This window comes from Ambystoma mexicanum, chromosome 8 (assembly GCF_040938575.1).
Source record: "Ambystoma mexicanum isolate Mex_15411 chromosome 8, UKY_AmexF1_1, whole genome shotgun sequence".
Lineage (NCBI taxonomy): Eukaryota > Metazoa > Chordata > Amphibia > Caudata > Ambystomatidae > Ambystoma > Ambystoma mexicanum.
In genome coordinates, this window is record NC_090929.1 from 1,658,141,301 (window position 1) to 1,658,166,249 (window position 24,949).

At 50.0% G+C, this 24,949-nt stretch overlaps 1 protein-coding gene across 1 annotated transcript in view; it reads right to left on the reverse strand.

Moving 5' to 3' along the window:
- Positions 1-268: 268 nt before the first annotated feature.
- The window catches only part of EIF3A (eukaryotic translation initiation factor 3 subunit A), an 812,143-nt gene continuing 787,462 nt past the window's right edge, over positions 269-24,949 (reverse strand). Inside the window, exons 22-23 of the mRNA XM_069611926.1 lie at positions 21,341-21,477; positions 269-741 (exon numbers count right to left, since the gene is read on the reverse strand). Coding sequence (XP_069468027.1) covers positions 548-741; positions 21,341-21,477 — 331 coding nt within the window. The 3' untranslated portion in view covers positions 269-547. The remainder of the gene's footprint in view (positions 742-21,340; positions 21,478-24,949) is intronic.

Sequence of the window (24,949 nt, forward strand, 5' to 3'; positions counted from 1 at the left end):
GCACATGCAACAACCATGGCAGAAGATGCATTGGATGTGCAAATATTTACTTTGCCCAATTTGTGTGAAAGCTGAACCACTTTGGAAACAAATCAATTGATGTAAATAGCAGAAACCTCTGATCTAACAGATGAAATTTAAGTGCCCCCTCGCAATTGTGACTTGGAGAGATGAAATGGCATCAGTAGAATCAATGGTCTCTTGATTCCACGACAAAACGATCAATTGTGATTCGTTAAGAAATGCAACATGCGGCTCAGAACAACTGTCGGGGTTCACATTGCAATTTTATTATATTAAGATTGTGTACCCAGCAGAATATTAAAGTTATGTCAACATTCAATTCAACTTTCCAACAATATGGTGGGAACGGATGTATTTCTTTGCAGCTTCCACAGGATTGATCCATGTACCAACTGCAGGTTGTATGCCTTCATGTTGCTGTGAATCTGAAAGAATGCAGGCTTGAACATTTGCTAAACCCCCTTGAATAGAGAATCCATTGAAGAGTATGGCTGATGCAGATGGACAAAGATGCCCTCTGAAATTAACGACGAACAGTGGTCCAACCGTCATCATCTGCATCAGTCTTTATGCGTCGAGGAGCTTCTCGCTCCTTCTCTGTTCTCCAAGAGCTTTTCTCCTGCTCGCTGTCCTTTTCAGGTTCTCGTGGTGGAGGCAGAACTCGGCGGGGGGTGTCACCTACTCTCTCATCTTTATCACTGCGGCGCCATGCGCTCACTAGAAAACAGAGGAGAAACTTGATAAATATTGCTACTCTTCAGCAGTAGAACTTCCATTTCACCTAAAAAAGTACCAGTCAACACTGCCAGTTCTAATGTTAAATTCACATGCATTTTTTAGATGGATTTAGTCTTGGATGTCTCCTAAAAGCCACATAATCCTGTGTACTACAAAGAAAGGTTTCTACACGGATAAGCCTGAAATTCACTCATTTCTTATGGATGGGAAAGCCACCATGGAACTATGATCCATTAAAGAGCATTGTTAGGATTGTATGCAGTACCCATTGAGAGACTAAAACAAATGGGTCCTCCTGGCAATAGGTAACCCAACCTTTGGTACAAGTCTGTACTTCACAGGTTGGTAGTGTGGCTTAGCAGCCAGGCTTATCTCAAGAGGGGTCAATGTAAGCAGTAGGGTTTTTTTTACACAGATTTACAGTGACAAGTACTTAAACTCTTACACTCGATGTTTCTTAATTTATTTATCAGTTGAATAAGCCTTCTTCAGAAGGGAGCAATATATATAACATAACAATACACTACAAAATACCCCCTTAGTTTCTTTAAATCAGCAAGTACCCATTTGCGATGAGACAGGTTCTTCCTACACCCTGAGGTGACAAATAACAAGGACACTGTGGACATTAATGTATCACTGGTACATGTAGAGCAATACTGAGCTTGGTGTCAACGAAAAGCATTTGAGAATAAAACTAAGGTTAACAAATATTCTGAAGCAGGTAAGTACTTTTGAACCCCCCCCCCCCCCAACGCAAAGTAAATTAACCCTTTCATGGAGCAAAGGTAAATCACAAAGTCAGAGGCATGAAGTATTTTAGGGAGCCTGGCCAGCCAATGTTAAATGAGCAAAAGTCCAGGTGAGCTGAACCACTTCTTGCAGGTAAGTAAACATCTAGAATCACTGTTGGGGCCACAAGCTGGAAGGCTTGTGAGGGGCAAAGTTGCAAGCAACTCTGCAAAAGCAACCAGGACAAGTCGCAACTGAGAACTAGCAAGGCTATATGACAAGAGGTAAGGCCCCTTAGTTTTACAGTACCTTTGGTTAGAAGAAATTGGTTCCAGCTGGCTTCTGTACATGTGTATGTCTGCAGATCGTGTTCCTGGGCCTCAGTCGTGGGGATAAGAGGGAGGACATCTGGGGACTTGTGCACTACGAATTGAAGGTCAGCAGCAGCAATGGGCAAACTTCAGATCAGTGACACTTTGCGGTTTCTGCTCCTCGCGGCTCTCGCAAATACCACCACCACGGTTCTGGGATACCACTATGGACTTTGCTTGCACCTGGGGTCCAGCACTCTGTTGAGGTGGCTCAGGCTTTATCAGTCCTTCTTCCTGGGAGTCTAGAGGCTCTTCCTGGAGCTTGGGTCCGACTTAAAGACACTCGATTCTGGTGATCCTCTCCCCAGCACTTCGGTTCCTACAGCAGCAATGCAAGTACAGCAAGCTCCGAGAGGATTTCCAGATGAGCTCGTCTTTGGGGCTACTGGTCCCACCAACCAAAGGGGAGAAGTCGTCCATTGCAGGGCTGCTCTACTTGAGGTGAATTCGGAGCTTCAGCACTGCAGCAGGGCTTCACTGGGCAAACCAACAGTCCAAGAGTTGCAGCAGGTGTCTCTTCCAAGTTCTTCTTCGGATTCGTTTGTCCAGTGGTCGACTCTGCATTTCAAGCAAAAAGCCTCACCTTTTATGCAGGTTTCTCCCATTCATTCGCAGCCTAGCTGTCAATTACACAGCAGGGTAGCTGTCCTCCTAAGAATAGCCCTCCAGCCAATCACCCTTGGGTGCATTCCTGCAAGCAAGGAGACTAAGCACAGGGAGTTTCAGGCACCTCCCTCGCTTCCTGCCCTGCCAGACATGCTGGAGCCAGAGGTGGGCTTCATAAGTGAATCCTGCAAAAGACCAAACGAACAAAGGGACCACGGTTTGGCGCGCAGAGTAAATCTCAAGAAGGACCTTTCCAACAAGCAATGGCAAAAATAATAAGACCGGGCCATTGTGACAAAATGGGCACGCATGGGTGCTTTATTGCAGCTGCAATTGCAGCCTGCAGTAGAAACACAATGGTAGAAAAAAGTAAACCACTGCCACCAGCCATTAATTCTAGAAATGGTAAACATTTTACATTACAAACTAGACAAAGGGGATACTAAGTAACCCCTCCAGCACCCTATTGTAAGATAGGGTGTGCTTGGTCTAGTCAATTTCACTTCAATGCTCTTGAAAACAGTTTAACCAAGAGAAGGTATTTAAACCTTGGGGAAATCTAAGAGACTTTCCTGTGCCACTGCACCGAAGATGCTGTGCGTCACAATGGAAAGATGATGCCTATGGAGTTTGTCAGACTCAAAAGTAAAAAAGGAACTGGCCAAATCACAGAAAAATATGAGAGTCGGAAAAAAGGTCCCACTCTCTCCAGGTTAGAAATTAAAAAGTCCTATAGTCCAGCAAAAAGTGCTGGGGGTCTCTAAGGTAGAAGGGACTTAGCACATTGCTGAGAATTCTCCCTAACAGGGCATTGATTCAAAAGGCAGAAGCATCAACCAAAGTAGAACAGTATTTAAATGGCAAGTATGTTGGATGTAATCTCTTGATCGCCTCTATAAAAGCCCTCATCAGTGGGAATTTCCATCAAGTGATTTTATGTTGTGATGTGGTGTGTTGTAAGCTGGTAAGGCAAACAGATTAACCTTAAACAGCTTTTATGCCTGTTCACAATCTGACAATGCCATCTATAGTGCACTAAAGTAGGTACAACTTTTAAGTAGCATAAAACATGCATGGTTAGGAAAGATTTTCTTTTCGAATACTATCCCCTACATAGTTTCCTATGGAACCCCATTATTTTGGCCCTATTTATCCCGTCTCCTGCCTTTTTGCTCACAAGTTATGGGGAAACTGAGCCATCCTTTAAACTATTAGTATTAAGAAACTAGGTTTCCTTCCAAATCCTTTTATTTTTATACTGCATCCAGCATATACTATTTGTAACGCATCTGTACACAAGTGTTTCTAGGTGCAACATGCAGTGCAATGGGGATGCTTTTGTATCACTTTCTTTTGACACAGGATTTTTGCTTACTCTTGTATGCGTCAGAAGACAAGCTGGTTGCAGCACTTACATCAGTACTGTTTTTGTACTATTTTTGGTATGCACGTTTATGGTGTGTGGCTACTAAACATGGGTAGTGCACTAAAATGGCCGTGCCACAGATTTTCACTTGTTTTTTTCCCACATTGTAGTTTGACCTTCTTTCTGCCCTTTTCCGGTCATGATAGTCCTAATCAGTGTGACCCCCCAAACAGACTCCATACCCTGGGACTGACTATTGTCTCCCAGGGCATGTAAAGTTACCATTGGCTTTACTAGTCTCAAATTGTGAACAGAACCAGTACAAACCATCATATTGTGGAAGTACTGGTAGGGATAATTCGATTGCCCCTGGGTCTGTTTTCCAAGGGGGCACTGTCCAGTCCCCCCTTGTTGAGTTTCTGGCTGGTGGCAGTGGATACCACGCGAAATATTCCACCGGAACATTTCTTATGGGATTTTCCCATTGATTTTAAACGCACCACTTTTTAGTGCAATGTTAAAGATACCGCTGGGTTATTTAATATTTATTCCCCGGTTGGGTCTTTTTGCCAGGACTCGGTTTTAAAATGGCGTTTGTGTTCGCCTCTGCACTTCTAACCCAAGTCGAGCCCTTTGTTCCACTTTTTGGCGGGCTTCTGCACAGAAGCCCTCCAAATGGTGCCACTGTCTGGGGTCTACAGGATGTGTGGGAGGGGGATTAGGCACCCTGGACTGAGTTGCTTTGGCAACTCAAGTCGCACTCGTGTGATTGACTCAGTGGTGAGCCGCCCGGCTCACCACTTAGCATGTTTGAGTGACAGCTAGGCTGGCGAATGGGGGGTTTTCTGCATAAAAGCAGGGCTTTGGGGACTGGAACTTCAGAAGTCGCCACAGGACCTAAAGAATCCGAAGAGGGGAGAAGCGGAGCCATCTGCGAAGCCGCCACCGGTGGAGCCCTGCTGTACGAACTCACCACTTCCCCGACGACAGAGGCGATGATCTTCCAGGAGTCATCTTCCCTTTGAGCTGGTGGGACCAACCAGTTCGCCTTTTTCGCCTTCCTGGACGTCTCGTGGTCGAATCGCCCGTGTCAAGCATCCCGGCGGCCGGATAGCCCCGCTTCACCACTAACCGCAAATAAAAGGGTCGTACCTTTTAATCGGTAACTCCGCGGCTGGTTTCTTCTCTGGCAGTGCAACGACCTCCAGCTTTCTTCCTCGTCGAGATCATCTCTTCCTCTGGTCGAAGCCACGACTTGCACCCGCTGCCAGGAACAACTGCCACCGCTGGAGCTTTCTCACCATTTAAGGTAGTGTCCCGCCTGGTCTCCCTTGCAACGGATTGTCCAAGGTGTCCCGTAAATCCTTGACTCTCCAACTGGGTTGACCTCAGACCTGCTAACTTTGCCTTTCTGAACTGCTCCAACCTCCTTTTGACCTTTTCTGCAAAGACTTTGAGTGCATTTCCACTGTGTGATCTTGGGCACATTCCGCCTTGCTCTCTCCAAGAGTGGGCCTGGCCTATGAACTTTTGGCTCTACAGTGGACCCTGCCTTTCTTGACTTGCCGTGGTTTCTTAAGTGTTGGTACTGTGTTATTTCCATACTCTGCCTTTTCTCTCCCTTTTTAAACAAATTATTGGAGTGCCATCTTTGGTTACGCGCTCACCTCTGTTTTGCTAATAAGTGGTGTCTTAACCTAGACTTGTCGAATAATTAACTAGGGAGGTGTATATACATAGTGACTGTTTGAACTTGCTTGATATATTAGTGCCAGCGTATTTTCATAAGTGTGTGTAAATAAATAATGATATACTTTTATACCAAAAAGTAAAAGCCAAAGCCTTGCTGGGAGGATGGGACTTCCTTCACTGCCTGGCTCTCTACGAGCGAGCAGATCTCCGCCAAAAGAGTTGCTTTCCCAACCTGTGGGAGTGGAGGAGAGGCTGGAAAGGAAGGCGATACTACGGAGAGGATCGAGGGGTCCACGAAATTCTGGCGCCAGAAATGTGCAAGCCTGCCCCCACCGGAGACACGTGGACCCGAAGGGGCGTGTCATGCTTGCTTTCCCTAGGAGGCTGTCGCCGAGGGGGACTGGAAAAAGCCCTTAAACCCTGCACCCCCCCTTTGTTGCTTGCACCGGCTCTGGTACGGCGAGCAGTCCGGCTGCCTGGATCTGCGTTCCTGGAAGCAGTGGAACCCTCCATATGTACGACCCCTTTCCGAGCGCTGCTGAGATTGGGTGTACGATTTGGCTGTGGTCTTTGTAAGGATGGATAAAGACTTTGCCGTTTGTGAGCTGTTTTTCTTTTTGTCCAGCTCCTCGTCCGTGGAAGAGCCTCCCCCACCCCCTCCCCGACCCCAAATGGTAGCTCTAGAATGCACTTCTGGACATCCGGGTTGAATTTTGTTGCCCGGAGCCAGGCTGTCCTTCTCATGTCCATGGCAATACAGATGGCACGACCTGAGGCATCGATATGAGACACTGTGGATTCCATGAGGTCATGCTGCACCAGCTTGGCTTCAGCTAGTCGCGCCTTAAAGCGTGATCGGCTCTGGGTGGGGAGTTCTGGGAGGAAGTCCGCAATTTCCCACCATAATCTCTGGTTGGCGGCAGCCAGCATGGCATCAGCGTTGGATTGACGTATATGTAAAGAGGTGTTGCAATACAGTTTTTTGCTATATGCCTCCAAGATCTTCTCCTCAGTGCCGCCGAGGAAGAGGCCGACTGGGGCTCGGAGTATAGTGATGCTGCAGTGATCACCGAAAGAGTGTGGCTGAGGATGGGCCGACAGCAAGAGTATCCCCCTCCACCTGCCATCCTTACTTGGCAGCCAGGCGTCGATTGACCGGCTGGGCAAAGTGGGGTTTGAGTCAGCCTTTCTTGGCCAGGAAGACTACATCGGTCTGCATAGGAATACCTGATTTGGCAGAGGGGCGTCGCGTGATAATTTCAGCCAGAACCCCCTCTGCCGGCTGCTCGACCTCGGGTTGGGGGAGGCCCAGGTACTCCGCCAGACCAGCAAGAGGTTCGTGGAAGGCCCTGGCTGAGGATGGCGGGTCTGGATCCTCCTCCTCATCTGTATCCTGTGAAGGAGGAGATGGCACCGGAGGCTGGCGTACAGAGCCCACGGCTGGAGGCGGCAGAGCCCACTGTGGAGTTGGCTGCGCCGGGGCGTGGGGTGTCGGCGGAGGCATCTGTGGTGCCACTAGCATTGCGGGAAGGACTTCCCTGATGGCGTCTTTGAGGATAACTCATCTTAGGTGACTTCATGAGGCTGAGTAACTTCTCGAAAAGCACCTCCTCACTGGCCAAAGAGGTGGCAGGGGGAGCTGGCTGGGTAGCTGGGAGCTGCTGCGTACGCTGTCCATATGGACGCAAACGAAAGCTGCCCTGTAGGCCACGACCTGGTTGAAGCCAGTCCCACCTTGACACTCTATCTCCGTCAAATTCCTGGAATGGCGTCGGTCAGGTGCCTCTTTCTGGCGCGGCAGTCATTTTGTCAAGCTGCCTGCCACGTGCCTGCGACGTGTTGCTCAGCCCGCTGGGCCCGGCCTCCTCCAAGACTCTTGCGTGTGGATCACGAGGCCTACCCTGCTCCTCAGGCCTGGGCCCGGTAGGTGTGACACCCTCGATGGAACATATCGATCCTACCTTGGGCCTTGTTTGATGCTTCACGAAGTTCTACAGATACTCTGGAGGAGACCTCTGGAAGAGCTCCATCCACCAGGCTAGTCTGTTCTTCAGCGCCTTCGAGGACAGCGAGTCACACGCCGAACATTATTGCCAACCGTGATCTGGGCCAAGGCAACGTAGGCAGAGGGCGTGAGGGTCTGAAGTTGGGAAGAGCCCGTTGCAGGATGGACACCTGCTGAACCCTGTAGAAGTCGACATGCGCTGGTGAGGAGCGTCACGCCCGAGGACTGAGTACCTGAATGATAAACAAGACAAAAAAGACAAAGAAGCCAAGCGTGGAATTACATGGCCGAAGCCAAACCCAGGAGCGCTGGTGAATTTGGCCAATTCCAGTCGATGCAGAAAAGGGGACTGAGGTGTGGACCCGGAGGGCGGAGTCAGGACAGCACATACTCCCGGGGCCGCACCCCGGCGCGCGTCTAAATTTAAAGGGGAAAAAGGTTCCATCTCCTGTCCATTCGAAGGGACGCCCATACAGTATGGAGGAAAAGGGACGGGATGCAAGAGTAACATGGTAGTGCCCTAAAATGGCCGTGCCACAGATTTTCACTTGTTCTTTGCCCATATTGTAGTTTGCCCTTCTTTCTGCCCTCTTCCGGTCATGAAAGTCCTCATCAGGTCATGCACTTGCGTGCGAAAGCCCCAGCTTTTAGGGGCTAGTGAGCCGGTGTGTGTGGCCCAGGAAGGCGGCTGGAACGGTCCAGTTCACATTTTTGGTGCCATAAAGGTGGCTATTGGGGCAACTGTAAAATCAGTAGTTGTCCTTGATTGGACAACTACTGGCTGTTTGAATGGTGAAGATACTTACTGTTAGGACAGTTTTTCTGAAGTCCAACTAAGGGCTTAGCAAAACCATTCAACTGAGATAGTTAAAGACTCCACTCTTCGTATAAGGCTGTGCCACCTGAGTATATGGTAGCGTAAACAGAGCCGCCAGGCTTATCTTAGGAGGGAGAGAGGGCTGTAGAATCAGTACAATGAAATTGTAAGATGACACAAAAGCATAGACTTTATTTAGGAAACTAACATTATTATAGGCAAGTCAACCCTTTTATTGGCATTTATAAAGCACACCGAAGGCTTTCATGCACATTCAGTATAGGTCACACCTACTCTTCGGGAGTAACACCAATGAGTTTGTTTTTAGATTATTTTCTGTAATACATGGTAGTAGACCCTAACAGTTGTGCCGTGACGCTCAGCAAGGAAATTGCATAGTAAACTAACTAGACAATATACTTTTCTGAATACTGGAACACTTATTCTAGGAACAGTAAAAACAGAAAGTTATTGTAGGGGAGATGGACTTCGGGGTGCAAGACATGCATTACGTACAGTAATAGCATTTCTGATGATGGCATCTGCTTAGTTTCACATGCTTGGCATATAGCCTGACATCTAGTGGTAATCGTGGAGTATTGCACCTTTCTTTCGAGGATTGAAAGGTGACGTCGACATGGGCGTGCCTGTAACAATATCCATGATGTGTAGTGTACCCCAAATCACTCGCACGTCGAGGTCCCTCGGATTGTATTTCTTCTGCCGTGAGGGAGCCTTATGACCATTGGGAGTACAGAGAGAGGTGTAAGATGTCTATGTCCCTTCTACTCCAAGAGGGAAGGAAGGGTGGGTGCATGCAAATCTAAGCAGATATAATCATCAAAAATGCTTGGACGGAAAGTAATGCATGTCTTCTGAAGCTTGTTAATCTGCTTAGAATCACATGTTGTGCATAGACTAGTGAGCAGTACACAGATGGTGGTGGGATGTGTGAAGGAACAGTAGAAAAGAGATGTCTTAGCACTGCTTGTCCTACCTGAGAATCAGACCTAGAGTAACTAGGGAGTAGTGTTGTGTAAGGGTGCTGCTTTACAAATGGACTCAAGAGGAACATTTGCAATGAATGCTATGGAAGCTCCCATGCCCAGAGTAGTGTGTGCTCTGGGCTTGAAGACCAGATCTCTCTTGGCAAGTGTCTAACAGTGTGATGCAGTTTACGATCCACTTTGAAATGGCAGATTTAGAGACAGGGTCCCCTTCTATGCCAGCTGCCACTGAAACTAAAAACTGGTTCGTTTTCCTTAGTGGTCTTGTCTTTTCCAGATGAACAAGTTAGTCTCTTACCTGTAACATTCTTTCGATGGTATGGTCCGACGACGTATTCCATATCTATGACAGTAATCACCATAGCTGTGCTGCTCCGGAAAATATTTCAGCGTCTGCGTCGATACGCTGTCCTCGAGGGCCTCCGTCAAGCCGACATCACCGGATGTTAGAAGTAGGACGTACGACGCCCGTAGCCTCAGTTGTAGTTTTTCCCCCATAACGTGTGACACCAATCCAACAGCTTCTGTAATGTGTTCAACACCTCCAGGGACAGAACAGCCTGGGGATTCAGTAAGGAATAGGTAACTGGAATGGCACTTCCACTCAAGAGCGACCCCGAACCAGTTGGCTGTAATCCCAGATCGGTTGGATGTGCGACCGGATCACGGTCATCCTCCGCCGACGAGATGGAGAAAGCCGCTTCTGATTGCAGCAAGGCCTCAGGCGGGATCGGATCAAAAACCTCCGGTTGCCATCCCACCGACGGGGCCACCGCCGACGATGACATCTTTTCCATATGTGCTGTTTGACCTGACGAAATAGCCGTAGGAAGAGCCGTCGCCGAAGACAAAGCAGGCGTCGACGACCGGATCGTCGTCGAAGTCTGTGGCGCAGGGCCTTGAGACGTTCCTGCCATTTTTGACCTCGACTTGTGGGACGAGGACTCTCGACTCGAGATAGACTTATGACGGTCTCCTGAGGAGGATTTCGAAGAGTTTTATCTCTCCTTTTTAGATGAGGAGGAAGACGACGAAGCCTTATGTGAAGAGGAGGATCTTGCAGGATGTTTCTCTGAGGGGCGTTTTTCAGATGAGCGTGATTTCTTCGCCGGAGGCTCTGCCGACACTGAGCGACGAGGGGGGACAGGAGACTTAGATCTCGAGGCTGTAGAGCCTACCTCCGATGCCGGGTACGCACCCGCTCCGTCATTGAGCTAAGTAACCAGGCATCTGTTGCGGTCTTTTAGGGTCTTTTGTGAGAAGCCCTGACAGATCTCACACGTGTCCGCCATATGAGGAGGGTGTAGACAGTAAATACAGTCCATATGCCCATCTTTCTTAAGACCGCATGTAGCACACGGACGAAATAACGCCTTTCCAGACATTCTTCGAAAAGAAACAGTCGAAGAAGAAGAACGCACAACCTAATAAAATAGTAGATACTCGAGGTAATCCCACTACTTTCCTATGGAAAAGGTCTATATAACTTGTTCTTCGAGGGGATTGGGTCCTCCGACGTATTCCATATCTATGACAGACTCCCAAAGCAGTACCAACGTATGGAGGAGGGAAAAGAATTTAGAATGCCCAATCAAATTGCAGAGTAAAGGACCGCCTTGCCAAAGGCCAGATCCTGCCCATGGATAGAATCTAGGGAGTAGTGTTGTACAAAAGTACGGACCAAAGCACAAGTGGCTGCTTCACAGATGTTACGAATAGTAACACCCCTCTGCAGAGCAGTAGAGGCAGCCATACCCCTAGTAGACGGGGACTGGAGGAAACGCCTACAGCAGTGGGAAAGACCACTCCACCACGAACGTGTCTCCTAAGGCTCCTCTTGGAGGACATTCCCGCAAGCAGAACCTTTCACACATCCGGTTGACACTGAGGCGAAGAGATCCACTTGAGGGGTCCCCCAAAGGGTGAAGATCTCCTCGAGAATCTCCTGAGCCAGCTCCCACTCGTGAGAGACAGTGCTCTGCCTGCTCAGAGCGTCCGCCGTCTCGTTTTCGTCTACGGCCAGATGAACTGCCGAGATCGAAATTCCCTGCTGGATGGCCCAGAAGCAGAGCTGCATTGTCTCCCTGCACAGAGGAAGTGACCCTGCCCCCGCCCTTTTTGTCGAGGTAGTGCATAGCCATCGTGTTGTCCGTCAGAATCAGGACATTCTTTCCTCGCAGTCTGCAGAAAAAGCCTTCAGGGCGAACCTGACGGCCCTCATCTCCAACAGATTGATATGGAGTCTGGACTCCAACAGAGACCAACGACCGCTGACTCAACTCGTTGGCATGAGCTCCCCAACCCGTGAGGGATGTGTCCGTCACGATCATCACCTCCGGCCAGGGTAGCCAAAATGGAGCCCCCCTCATCAGAGGGCCTTAGTCGGCCCACTACAGAAGGTCCTGAGCGACAGAGGGCGGCACCTGAACGGGGTCCGACATCCTGCCGGAGGACTGGCCACTGCATCTTGAGAGCCCATTGCAGCGATCTCATCCGCAACCGGGCCTCTGGCACCAGAAGAAGGCAGGATGCCATGAGGCCGAGTAACCTCAAGAACTCGAACGCCGGGAGACTCTGGGCACGTCGAAACTTGTGTACCATCTGCTGAATGTGAAGAGCCTTCACCTGGGGAGGAAAAACACTGCCCTAGGGATGTGTCGAGCACTGCTCCGATGTACTGGAGCCGCTGAGTTGGCGTCAAGTGGGACTTCAAGTTGGGGGAGAAGCCCAGCTTGTGAAGGGAGTGGCAGGTTACGGACAGATTATCCTGGACTTGATCGGGAGATGCCGCCCTGATCAACCAATCGTCCAGGTAGGGGTAGACGTGAATCCTCCCTTTCCTGAGCTACGCTGCCACCACCACCATGAGCTTGGTGAAAACCCTCAGGGCGGAGGTCAATCCTAACGGCAGGACCCGAAACTGAAAGTGCGAGTCTCCAACCACAAACCTCAGGTACTTCTTGAGCTTGGGATGGATCGGCACATTAAAGTAAGCGTCCGTGAGGTCGAGAGACACCAACCAGACCTGAAGTTGAAGGGCCTGGAGGACTTGAGAGCGAGTAACCATCTTGAACTTGTCCTTCCTGAGGAGGTCGTTCAAACTGCGCAAGTCCATGATGGGTCTCAATACACCATCTTTCTTCGAAATCAAAAAATAAGGGGAATACCATCCCTTGTTCCTCTCCGCTACAGGCACCAGTTCTATGGCACCTTTCTCTAGCAGGGACAATTTCCTGCGCAAGGAGCGGATCCGGACTCTTCAAAGAGATTCCCTGGTGGATTGAGGTGAGGCCTCTGCTGGAAAGGAAGACAGTAGCCGTGAGCTATGATCTCCAGAACACACACCTCTGAAGTAATGGCACGCCATTGTATAAGATGCTGTGGCAGCCTTCCCCCAACCGGCGAACCATGGGACATGGCCTCACGACTGAGATTAAGCGGCTGCGGCATTGCCTGAGGGTAAAGAGGCAACTGCCCGAGCGGCCTTGGCACATGGTTTTCCACCTCTGGCACTCCTACGGTGGCCCCTTTGACTAGCAGCTCCTCTCGATATACTAAAGGATGAGTAATGTCGAAAGGAACCTCCCCTCCATTGCTGTCCATCCGGGATCAGCTGCTGCTACCCGGTAAGCGCTGCCTCATTGCGCTCATCTTTTCTGGCCATCATAGTTCGAATTTGCAAAATTGCTGATTAAATGCACACAAGTGCTCCGAGTTGCCCCATTAAGGTCCCAGGCAACCTGCACCTGCCCCGCACCCGCAAGAGCACGCTTTGCCCCGTATCCTGCACTGAGGTACACGAGGTACCCCCTTCCAAGATGGCCGCCGCATTTAGGCTTGGTTCTCTCTGTGCCCTACCAGGCACACAGCAGTAGCCTTGCCTTGCCTGATTGGCTACAGCGACCATAACCCCTGCCATTGGGCGCCGGCAGGCGAAGCCGGCCCTCTCCTCCAAGGCCCACGGGAACAAGGCTGGAGCCTGTTCTCTGCCTGTTTACTGCCGACTCTGCCGTCTGCCAGACCCCCTGGTCCACCACACTCACCTGTTAAGGTAACACTGCGCCTGCAATATCAACGCTCCGCTGAGCCCATAACCCATCTGCCCCTCACAGATCACATTGGAACATTAGCTCCTTCTGACATTTGTTGTGCACCATCATCTTGCCCCTAACCTAAGACATACTACTATCCCAACCCATTGGCAGCGTCTACACATGATCTCCGTCCCGGCGCCCTACTCAATGTATGAACTCAATACATGTCAGACCTGTACTGTAACTTCAGGAGTAATCTCAAACCTAGGCGCCCTAATGCACCCTTTCTCAGTACGTGTGCCCCCATTGTGATCTTGTACCTAGGTGCTTTGATGTTCTACAGTCAATGTGTGATCTTATTGCATGTGAGGTGTGTTGCGCCCTATGGTCGCCTCCAGACCACATCTGCATTGTGTTGTGCCCTATGGTCGCCTCCAGACCACATTTGCATTGTGTTGTGCCCTATGGTCACCTCCAGACCACATTTGCATTGTGTTGTGCCCTTTGGTAAACTCCCGACCACATTTGCACTGTGCTGTGCCCTATGGTCGCTTCCAGACCACATTTGATTTTGTGTTGTGCCCTATGGTCGCCTCCAGACCACATCTGCATTGTGTTGCGCCCTATGGTCACCTCCAGACCACATCTGCATTGTGTTGTGCCTTATGGTCGCCTCCAGACCACATTTGCATTGTGTTGTGCCCTACGGTCGCCTCCAGACCACATTTGCATTGTGTTGTGCCCTACGGTCGCCTCCAGACCACATTTGCATTGTGTTGTGCCCTTTGGTAAACTCCCAACCACATTTGCACTTTGCTGTGCCCTATGGTCGCTTCCAGACCACATCTGATTTTGTGTTGTGCCCCTTGATCGCTTCCTGTCCACACTTGAACTGTATTGTGCCTACCTTATGTCACCAATGCCCCCTACGCGACATTCCTCTGCACGTCACCCTAGCCTTAGCATGCTACTCTGCCTTACCGCGATTATGTTCCCCTTCTGTGTCATGCAAAGTTACATACCCTGCACTGGCAATAGTTACATAGCCTACAACAATGGCCTCGTCAGACCTGCCTGCCCAAGACATTACCCTATCACCTGCCCCACACCATTCCTGCCTACCACACCAGCCTTCCTCCCGGTATCACAATCCGCCTATCCCACCCGTAGCCATGCACATTCTTCTGATGCCCCAGCTATTATGCACTCAGCTGTCTCAAAGTGGAACCCCACTGACACGAGTGTATCATGCCCCACCCTCGACCACAGCACCTCCATAAATGCCAACCCAACTGTCTCTCGAACCATTACCCTCATCCCTACCGATCGGAACATTAGACTTGGTGCCAGAACCCACCACAGATCCAGCAATTGTCCAGCCAAAACACCTAATAAGACTAACACTCATACTGTAACACCCATCAACTCCACCCCCCCTATTCCTAAAGGAGCTCTTCTAAATGTTAGATCATTAGTCGCCCACTCCATAGAAGTCGCAGACATTATTCTAACCAACAACCTGGACTTCCTTGCTGTAACCGAAACTTGGTTGCATGATGCTGCAGGACCATCTCTCACCCTAGCCATACCTGATAACTACACCATCCTCAGAGCAGATAGACCTAACGCTCGAGGAGGTGGTGTAGCTATTATTTTTAAGTCCTCGCTTGATATCAGACTAGCCCCCTCTCCTCCACTTAAATCATGTGAGCATCTTACAGACAAACTACAAACATCCCCTAAAAGCACTATCACGCTGCATTTAATTTACAGACCCCCGGGCCCACCTGGCTCGTTTGAGGAAGACATCACCTCACTAATTGCCGAAAGCTCCAAACCATCAGCACAAATGATTATACTTGGAGACTTCAACCTTGGGTTTAATGACCCTCTCGACACCCCAGCCATTGCCCTGGCCATGGCATTAGAGGAGTATGGCCTCCAACAACTCTGCTCCAAACCCACCCACTCGAAGGGCAGAATCCTTGACTGGATCACCGCCCTTAACTGCAACATTACCTTGAAAGATCCCACACAGCTCATTTGGACCGACCACTGCTTCCTCCCATTTGACATTAATACCAGCAATTTAGCGCATAAAAGACCTATTATTGCACCTGCCTGCGCAACTAGGAAAAAGAGCATCACCACAGCGGAAGCCTTAATACCCTTGGTGAGCCCTACTCTGAACGCATTACCAGCCACAACTGACTTGAACCAACTGGTCAACGTCTACAATGATTCCATGGCCAAAGCCATCAACATCATTGCCCCACTGAAATTGCGTAAAGGGAAACCTAAAGCGCACCTGAATACATGGTACACCCCGGAGCTTAAAACTCTCCGTCAACAAAAAAGTAAACTTGAAGCACTATGGAAATCAGTGCCTTCAGTAAATAACAGAACTAATCTTACAAACATCTCCACTCTCTACAATAATGAGATCACACACGCTAAAAAAGAATCTCTCAACTCCAGGATTTCCCAGGCAAGCTCCAGCACAAAGGAGCTCTTTAACATACTAAAGGAATTAGAAAGCCCCACTCCTCCCACTGACTCTTGCACTAAGGATAAACCTTGGTGCACAGGGATCCAGAATGCCCTTGCTAACAAAATTTCAGGGCTCCAAACTAAAATTGACAACAAACAACTACTTACTTACTCCCGGTCCTACCGCCAGTCCCACCCCTCTTCCACCTACCGCCACTAGCTCAGGCTTTACCTTCAAAAAGGTATCCATACCGGGGGTACAGAAAATTATAGCATCCCTGAAACCCTCCAACTGCAAGGGGGATAGTTGCCCCGCTCAGATCATAAAAGATGCAGCTAGGGATCTCTCCCCCTTCATTACTAAATTAATAAACCTGTCTTTCTCCAATATCTTGGTCCCTAGTAATCTGAAACAATCCTGGGTCCTACCACTACTAAAAAAAGCACTCTCAACCCTGACATACCCACGAATTATAGACCCATTACCACCGTCCCATTCTTACTAAAAATTCTTGATAGAGTGGCCTATTTACAAATCCAGGATTACCTCGAGACAAATCATTTACTAGGAACTCGCCAATCTGGCTTTCGACCACAACACGGGACAGAAACGGCCCTTGTTGACCTCAAATGCCAGATAGACGAACTCAAAGATAAAGGCAAGGCTGCCATCCTTCTTCTCCTCGACCTCTCCGCTGCCTTTGACCTGGTTGACCACAAAATCCTGTGCAACCATCTGTCATCGGCAGCACACTTCACACTCTGCGGTCACATGTATCCAATCCTTCCTGGACAATAGGACCATGCGGGTCTTCTCACCCCTAGCAGTGGCTCACCCTATCCCGATTACCTGCGGTGTCCCACAAGGATCTTGTGTCTCACCTACTTTGTACAATATATTTACAAAGCCCCTATTTGACAAGCTGGACAATCTGGGTGTCACCTACACGAACTATGCAGATGACACCCAGATACCCCTCACTCTATCCGGTAACTACAACGTGGACGCCAAATGGATCATTCAGGCATGGATGGCCACACACGGGCTCTGCCTGAATAAGACCGAACTGCTTCTTGTCGGCTCACCTAACACCATCCGTAAACTCTGTCCCGGTTACACCAACTTTACCATTGACGGCAACACCATACCCATCGCCAAAAGTGTAAAAACCCTCGGTTTCCATTTAGACATGAATACCAACCTAGCCAAACAAGTTAATATGACTGCCTCAGCCACTGCCTACACTGGTAAATTAATTAGGGCCTGCAGACCATTGATCTCCCCCAACAACTGCCTCACTTTAGCCAGAGCACTCATTCAATCCAAACTGGACTACTGTAATAGCCTCTATGTAGGTGCCAATAAAACAGTAATCAATAAATTGCAAGTCTTACAAAATAACGCACTCCGTGCAGCCCTAAATCTTCCCAGAAGAGAACATATCTCTGCCACAAGAATTGCTTGCAAATGACTCTCCATCCAACAAAAAATAGACTTAAAAACCATATGCCTTACATACAAAGCTCTTAACCACTTAGCCCCGCCCTATCTCACTAACAAATTCACATTAAGACAGAACACTAGAACCACTAGATCGTCTAACACTACAACTGACGGTGCCCAAATACTCCCTCAAAAGAGCTGGTGGATCCAGCTTCCCAGCTCTGGCCTCACAACTTTGGAACACCATTCCACTGGATATCAAATCCACATCTACCTTCCAACCCTTCAGAACTAAGGTCATTACCTGGTTACTCAACAAATAACCAACCATGTATGTATGCATACCCAATGCTCAAATGTTTCTTATTGTGTTTGCCTATTATTATCTATGCACTAACTGCCTTCTTGTCAACCTTCATATGCCACATTACTCTTGTACTATTGCTCCCTACTGTTGCCTGTAACCAGATGCTCAAAGCGCACATATACCCCTGGGTCAAGAGCGCTATACAAATAAACAAACAAGGCAGAGGTTGGCGAACTGCAGCGCTCAACAACTTCACCTCAGTTTGGAGGTCTGCAACCATTCAAGGCTCTCGTCAGCCTTGCTGCCAAAAAGATGTTCACCATCAAAGGGCATGTTGAGGAGCCGGGCTTGCACATCAGGAGCAAACCACGACTTCTGCAACCACGCAAACCTGCGTATTACGGTGCTCGCCGCCATGGACCGGCTGACACAATCTGCCATGTCCAGACCCAACTGAACAGTCTCACCAATGGCATCCTTGCCATCCTGCATCATGGCAAGAAAACCATCCTGTTCCTCCCCTTCGGGAATATCATCAGCTGCTAACGGAATACAGTTCCACAGAGTGTGCGTGAAACGTGACAAGGCACACACGGAGTTGGCTGCCTGCAAAGCCATACCCCCTGAAGAAAACACTTTCTTCGCCCAGGCATCGTCCCCATCAGGAGGGATGGTAGGGTACGATGCCTGCTTTGCTGGGGCCGTAGCCGCCTGCACCACCAAACTCTCCGGAGTGGGGTGCGTGGTCAAGTAGCAGGGGTCGGAGACGACCAAGTCCGGCTGTGCCCGAAGGCACAAGGGGGCCGCTTCCGGGACCCGGTACTTCTTCTCGTACCGATCCCTTCTAGCCGGCATTGTGGATGGGTTCTTGAGGAGGGCGAGGCCCTCATCCCAAATATCGTCCAGTAGAGGTACAGCGAGGATCGTCTTCCTCTTGGCCTCACGCCGTTGATAAAGGAAACCTTCCTTCTTCTCTTCCGGGCAGAGCTGGAAAAGCTCGGATGCCCTGGCGATCATGGAGTGAAACGATCCAATTTCGTCGGGTGGGGAAGCCCGGGTGGGAGGTGACGACGGGAGATCCCCGTCGTAAACCTCGTCGTCTGTACTCGTCGCAGCTGTGTCAGTCCCCGTATCATCCCCACGTGTCGTGGACGGGGAGGAGGGCTGAACAGGGCGCGATGGCTGAAAAGGAGGTGGAGGATGAATCCTTCTCTTAGGGGGAGGACTCCCAGAAGGGCCTGGCTCCGGGTCCCCCGTCGGGAGCGGTTCCTCCGTTGGTGGCAACGGTAGTCTCATCCTTATCTCCGAGCATAAGGACTGTATAGCCAACAAAATGGCCGCCGAGTTGTCTTGCGGCACTGGTTGAGGGGAGTCCGACGGGCGGTCAGGAGCCCCGTCGGCACCCTCGACGTTCTCGTCGTCTCCTACGTCGGGATCCCTCCCGACGGGCAGGTCTTCTTCCACGCCAACGCCGTGGCTTAAGAGTTCGATCAGCTCTTCCTCAGAGGTTGAGGCCGAATCCACGACGACCTCCTGCCCCCCCTTTTTCTTCTCCGTCGGAGGTTTCACGGGGGTCCTGTCGATGGGCATGAAAGAACTCCCTCCGCGGTGGCAGGGAGACTCTGGGCCCCGAGGTCGCCACCACTGGTGTAGCCTCCACAGGCTGAGCCAGGGCCGCCGCGACTGTCTCGATAGAGGCCTTGGCCGGATGGATTAAGGCTTTCACCACCTTCGGTGCACTCACCGCCTTATCCTTGGGGGGAGGGTCACCGCCTCGCTCCCCCTCCGATGGGGCCTTCGAGCTCGACCGGGGTCTCTCCAGGAGCTTTGCCGGGTGCTCGGCCTTCCTCTTACCCGAGCCAGAGCGTTGGCTCGTGGTTGATGGCGCCGGGGAAGATGACTGTTCGGCGCTCCCGGTGCCAGCGGACTCGCGGTGCTTGGCCTTCTGTTGGACCCCCGTCGCCGGGGCGCCCTCAAAGGTCTAAGAAGACCGCTCGGACTTCTTCTCGCCTGACGGGCTCTTCCCTTCCAGCCAGTTGGCGAGACGTTGATGGCGGTCCTTCATGGTCCGCTCCGACATATTGCCGCAAAACGCACAGTCCTTCTCCACGTGCGTCTTGTCCTCATGTAGGCAGTAAAGACAAAGGGAGTGTTCGTCCTCCTTAAAGACATTCTGAAGCTGGCATCCAGGGCAGACCCTGAACAGCTTTCCTGGTGTCGAGCTTCCCTTCTCCTGGGCCATGTCCGAGATGGGCCCGAGAAACTTCTGGAGTCCTCCAAAAGCGTGGCTCGACGAAATCTTCACCCTTGAGGGGCGTAGACTAATCCGACACGGGTCCCCGTTGATCGGATGAAGAAACGGTGGAGCTTGAGGCTCTTTTGACCGAAAAAAGAGAAATTTGAGAAAAAACGTGAAAAACAGCACTAACGCTCGAGAGCAATAGCACGAGGATCCCAGCACTTGAACGTGCGGTAAAAATCTGAAGATGGCTGCCAGAGGCGGGGCTTAGGTAGAGGGCAGTCATTGGCTGTGGTCAGTATGACAGAGATCAGTGATTGGTTACTACTACGAAAGACAGATCAGAAAAGAAAACTGATACTGATTTTTTCTTTACCGAGGATTCCCAGCCTGACGGGGAATATTCATGAGCATGTGAATCCATGCCAGACCCCATGCTGGAGAACAAAGCACACCCATAAAGCTAACACGCACAGACGCCAGTTTCTCCTGGTTCTGCACGCATTAACAGATGAGCACAAACTCTATCCTATTCCTTACTAAACAACCTTGCCCACTTTTCTTAGAGACACGAGAGCGCCTGGAGACCATGCAAACGGCAGAAGTGCGCTGTATAAATCAACAGAACATAACATTGAACTATGTGTTTCTTTTGTGAGAACCAAGGCAATGATTAATGAGACACGACCGAGAGTGAGTGGGGTAGCTGGAGGATTTCGAGGAGGTGAGGGGGGAGGTTGCAGAGGGGGGCAAGAGGGAGAGAAGGGAACTGAATGGAAAGCAATGCAGTGGACAGGAGCCAAGATGAGTGGGGGCAGCAAAGGAGCCGGGGAAGATGCTGAGAGGGGAGGAGTAGCCAAAGCAGACTACACTGACAACGCTTGTAAACCAATTCATTGAAGTGAGAGAAGTTCGGGAGGGACAGAGTAGAAGCGAGTAGAGGGCGGGAGGGACCTTGTGGGAGACACCTGTTCCACACACTGGGCCTCTCCACAGGAACCCGTTAGTGGCTGGGCAAAACCAGTTTCGTCCATTTGTTCCAGGCACAGATCACACAAATCAAAACATACCCATAATAAACCAATTCTAAACAGGCTGTCTTTTGGTGCCATAGCCAAAAACAAGCCTTCACTGTGCTAGGCAGAGGTTTGTGGTTTTCACCGCAGTTCCACTCCATGACCAAATTATAAGCATGAAAACAAAAGCAGAGTTAATCGCCAAGCTTCTAATCCTTGCCAACCACAAGATGGGGCCTATGCGAAGCATGTGAATCAAAAAGATTCATAAGCTATAAAAACATTTTCCAAACATATAGGGCGTTCATTTCATCACGATGATGTAAGACTGCAACATCACTGATGGTACTAAAATCACACATACATGAGGTTATACAGATTGTACAAGGGATTCCTTTAACTGAATACCAGACTGCTCATCAATGTGACCAATTTCTAGACTCTTAACCTACCTTCTTCCCTATCCTTTTTCACAGGTGGAAGGCGCAGCTCTGGCTCATCTTTGCGATCTTTCATGTCGTCACGACGGGGTGCCTCTCGCCATACAGTAGTCTCCTCCACTCCTGCACGCCTCCACCGAGAATCATCCCTATCAAAATAACGTATGGAAAATTGTTTACATAAATTCCATTTGTTAATGTTTTCCTCAAATTACACACGCCTGACATAACAATAAGGGTTAAACTTGAATTCGCACGTTGCATGGTAATGTTTGTTATTGTTCGGATGGATTTTCAGAACAGTCAACTTTTGGGGTTCTCAGAGGCCAACCTAGATGAGCAAGGGCTTTTCACACTTGGTCTTTGTTAGATAAGAATTGGTGTAGTAACACTGAGACTACACAACATTTACCTGCTTATTAGGTAACCCACCTTTTGGTATAGGCCTGTACTACGCAAGTTGATAGTGCGATGAGCAGCCAGGCTCTTCTCAAGAGGTGGAAATGTGAGCTGTAGCAACAAAACTCGCAATTTTTGTTTTTTTTGTTTTATTGGCTCGTCTGGTTTCCTCTTGAAAACCTTTAGCCCTTACACCATATAACAATTCCATACAACTGTACCTACAATTAAGTAGGATTCGTATTTACAACAAAAAAAAGCAAAAAGAAGAAATAAGAAAAAAGGATAAAGGAAAAACAAGAGAAAATCAAAAAAAAGATACATTATTGTGAAGTGATGTAACATGTAGTGTCAAATAAGATGCACGTCTCCTTTTCTTTTCCTTTCTTACTCCTCCCCAAAGTTCATTCTGGGTCGTCACTATCAGCAGAGCTTGTTCAAAATGACATGCATTACTTACCGTAAAAGCATTTCTGATGGCTGTATCTGCTTAGATTCACATGCTGTGCATAGTCAGACATCCAGTGGTCACGGCAGAGGATTGCATCTCGTTTTCGGAAAGTCGAAAAGGGGACGTCGACTTATGCGTGTCTGTAATACTATCCCTATAGTGACGTGTAGTGTACCCAAAATCCCTCATGCGTCGAGGTCCCTCAGATTCTTTTTTTTCCCACCCAGAATACTGGTCCCCTTATATGATATGATATATGATATGGCATTTGTAACGCGCCTATACACAGGTGTTTCAAGGCCCGACGAGGCAGGGAGGGGAGGAACAAGGGGAGACAGACAACGATCCTACTAGGCCAGGTGTCATTCAGATCGCGCAAGTGCAGGGGTGGGGGAGGGGGAAAAGTGCAAGAGGAAGGGGAGGGGGGAAGTGCAGTACAAGGTAGGTGGCGTAAATTAATAAATAAATAGGGCCAGCTGGTGGCAAGTGCAAGGTAAGTGCAGAACAAGTGCTGGAAAAGGGGGGTGGGCTGTAGGGATACAGAGATAGTCCCGCAGTGCAGAGGGGTTCCAGGGCATCAGTGCAAGTGGAGAGTGACTGGGCCCAGGACCGAGGCTGTTAAGAGTGGTCCAGTTGCAGAATCAGTGCAGTTTCAGTGAGGAATATTAGATGTTCAGCAGGGGTGAGGGAGAGAGAAAGCAGAAGCAAAGAGGAAGGTTTTGAGGTGCTTCCGGAACCGGAGATGGTTCTCCTCAAGTTTCAGGGAGGCAGGAAGGCTGTTCCAGAGGGAGGCCCCTGCCGCGGAGAGAGATCTACCCCCAGCTCGTTGCTTCGAGAAGCGGCTGACCCGGAGGGAGTTGGAGGCGGATGAGCGAAGGGCTCGGGAAGGAAGATCTTTGGGAAGAGAGAGTTGAAGGTATTTAGGACCCAGGCCCCAGAAGGCCTTGTGGACAATGCAGAGGGTTTTGAACTTTATCCTCGCAGCCACTGGGAGCCAGTGTAGAGATTTCAGTCCTGGAGAGATACGGTCCCTGGGCTTGAGGCCAAGGACAAGTCTCGCAGTTCTGTTCTGGATGAGTTGCAGAGGGCGGAGAGTGGAGGCAGGCAGATTAAGATAGAGGCTGTTACAGTAATCCAGCTTCGAAAGAACCAGGGCTCAGGAGACAGTGAGCTTCTGGGGGAAGGAGAGGAAGGGAAGAATACCTCTGAGGAGGTGCAGCTGGTAGTGTGACTTCTTAGCGACGTCAGAAATATGAGGAGAGAAGGAGAGTGTGGAGTCGAAGATGACCAAGGTTTTTTGCATTGCAGGTAGGAGCAGGGAGGGGGGCAAGGGAGGCAGGCCAGAGAGCTGCAGGGAAGGAGGGACTGGGTGTACCGATGAGTAGAATCTCAGTCTTACTGGCATTAAGGCAGAGGTCATTGGCGGCACACCATTAGGATAGCAGACAGACAGTCAGAGATGAGGGATGGAGAGGGGGAGGCTGAGGGTAGCCTGAAAATGAGCTGGGTATCGTCCGCATAGCACTGGAAATTAGGGCAGAGAGCGGCGATGCGGTGGGCAAGGAGTGCCAGATACTGGTTGAACAGCCAGGGAGAAAGATTAGATCCCTGGGGGACACCACAGGTGGAGAAAAAGATGTCGGAGAGGAAGGACCCCAGTTGGACCTGGGAGGGTCGATTTGAAAGGAAAGAGGTCAGCCACGCCAGAGCTTGACCAGTGATACCAAGGTTTTCACGGAGACGGTTGAGCAGGATGGCATGGTTGACAGTGTCAAAGGCAGAGGAGAGATCGAGCAGAATGAGAACACACGGAGTTTGGAATCGAGGTTCAAGAGCAGGTCTTCACGGATGTTCAGGAGAGCAGTTTCCGTGCTTCTGGCAGCTCTGAAACCAGATTGATGGTCATGAAGACTACCAACAGATTCAGCATGGAGGTTAAGCTGGGAGATGGCCAGTTTCTCCAGGAGCTTGCCCAGGAAGGGAGTGATGGAGATAGGGCGATAGTTAGCCGGGCAGGAGGGGTCGGAAGAGGGTTTCTTGAGAAGAGGGTGCACAAGGGAGTGCTTGAGGGGGGAAGGGAAGACTCCAGAGGCGAAGGAGTGGTTGCAAAAGTCAGCCAGGGCAGGAGCCAGGGAGTCGATGTGGTCCTTGATAGTCTTGGAGGAACAGGGGTGAACCTGTTTAGACGAGACTTTCATAGATCGGACTTGTCTGGAAACCTCGTCAGCAGAGAAAAGTGGAAAGGCAGAGAAAGGGGGAGGAGGGGTGACTGCAGAAGGGCCAGAGGAAGAGCCGGGAAGGGAGGGAGGGAGGTGAGAGGAGGAGAGCGAGGACAGGATGTCCTGAGTTTTAGAGATGAAGTGAGAGGCCAATGCGGTGCAGAGGGCCTGGGAGGGGACAGGAGAGGTAGAGACTGCAGCAGGGTTGGCCAGCTCCTTGCAGATTTTAAAGAGTTCGGCGGAGTTGTTAGATGCCGCAGAGATGTGGGCTTGGATAAGGGCTCTCTTCTTGGTGAGAACGGAGAGCCGGTACTGCCTTTGGAGCAGGCGGCAGGCCAGTTTGTCAGAGGATGAACATGAAGCACGCCATTTCCTCTCTGCAACCCTGCACTTGCGTTTTAGGGTGGCGAGATCCGAGTCATACCAGGAGTTACATTTGGCTTTGGGCTTCAGGCGGATTCTCATGACGGGGGCAAGGGTATCAAGAGTAACAGATATAGCAGAGTGGAGCATGGAGAGGGCTGTGTCAGGGTGGGAGTCAGCCGAAGGGGC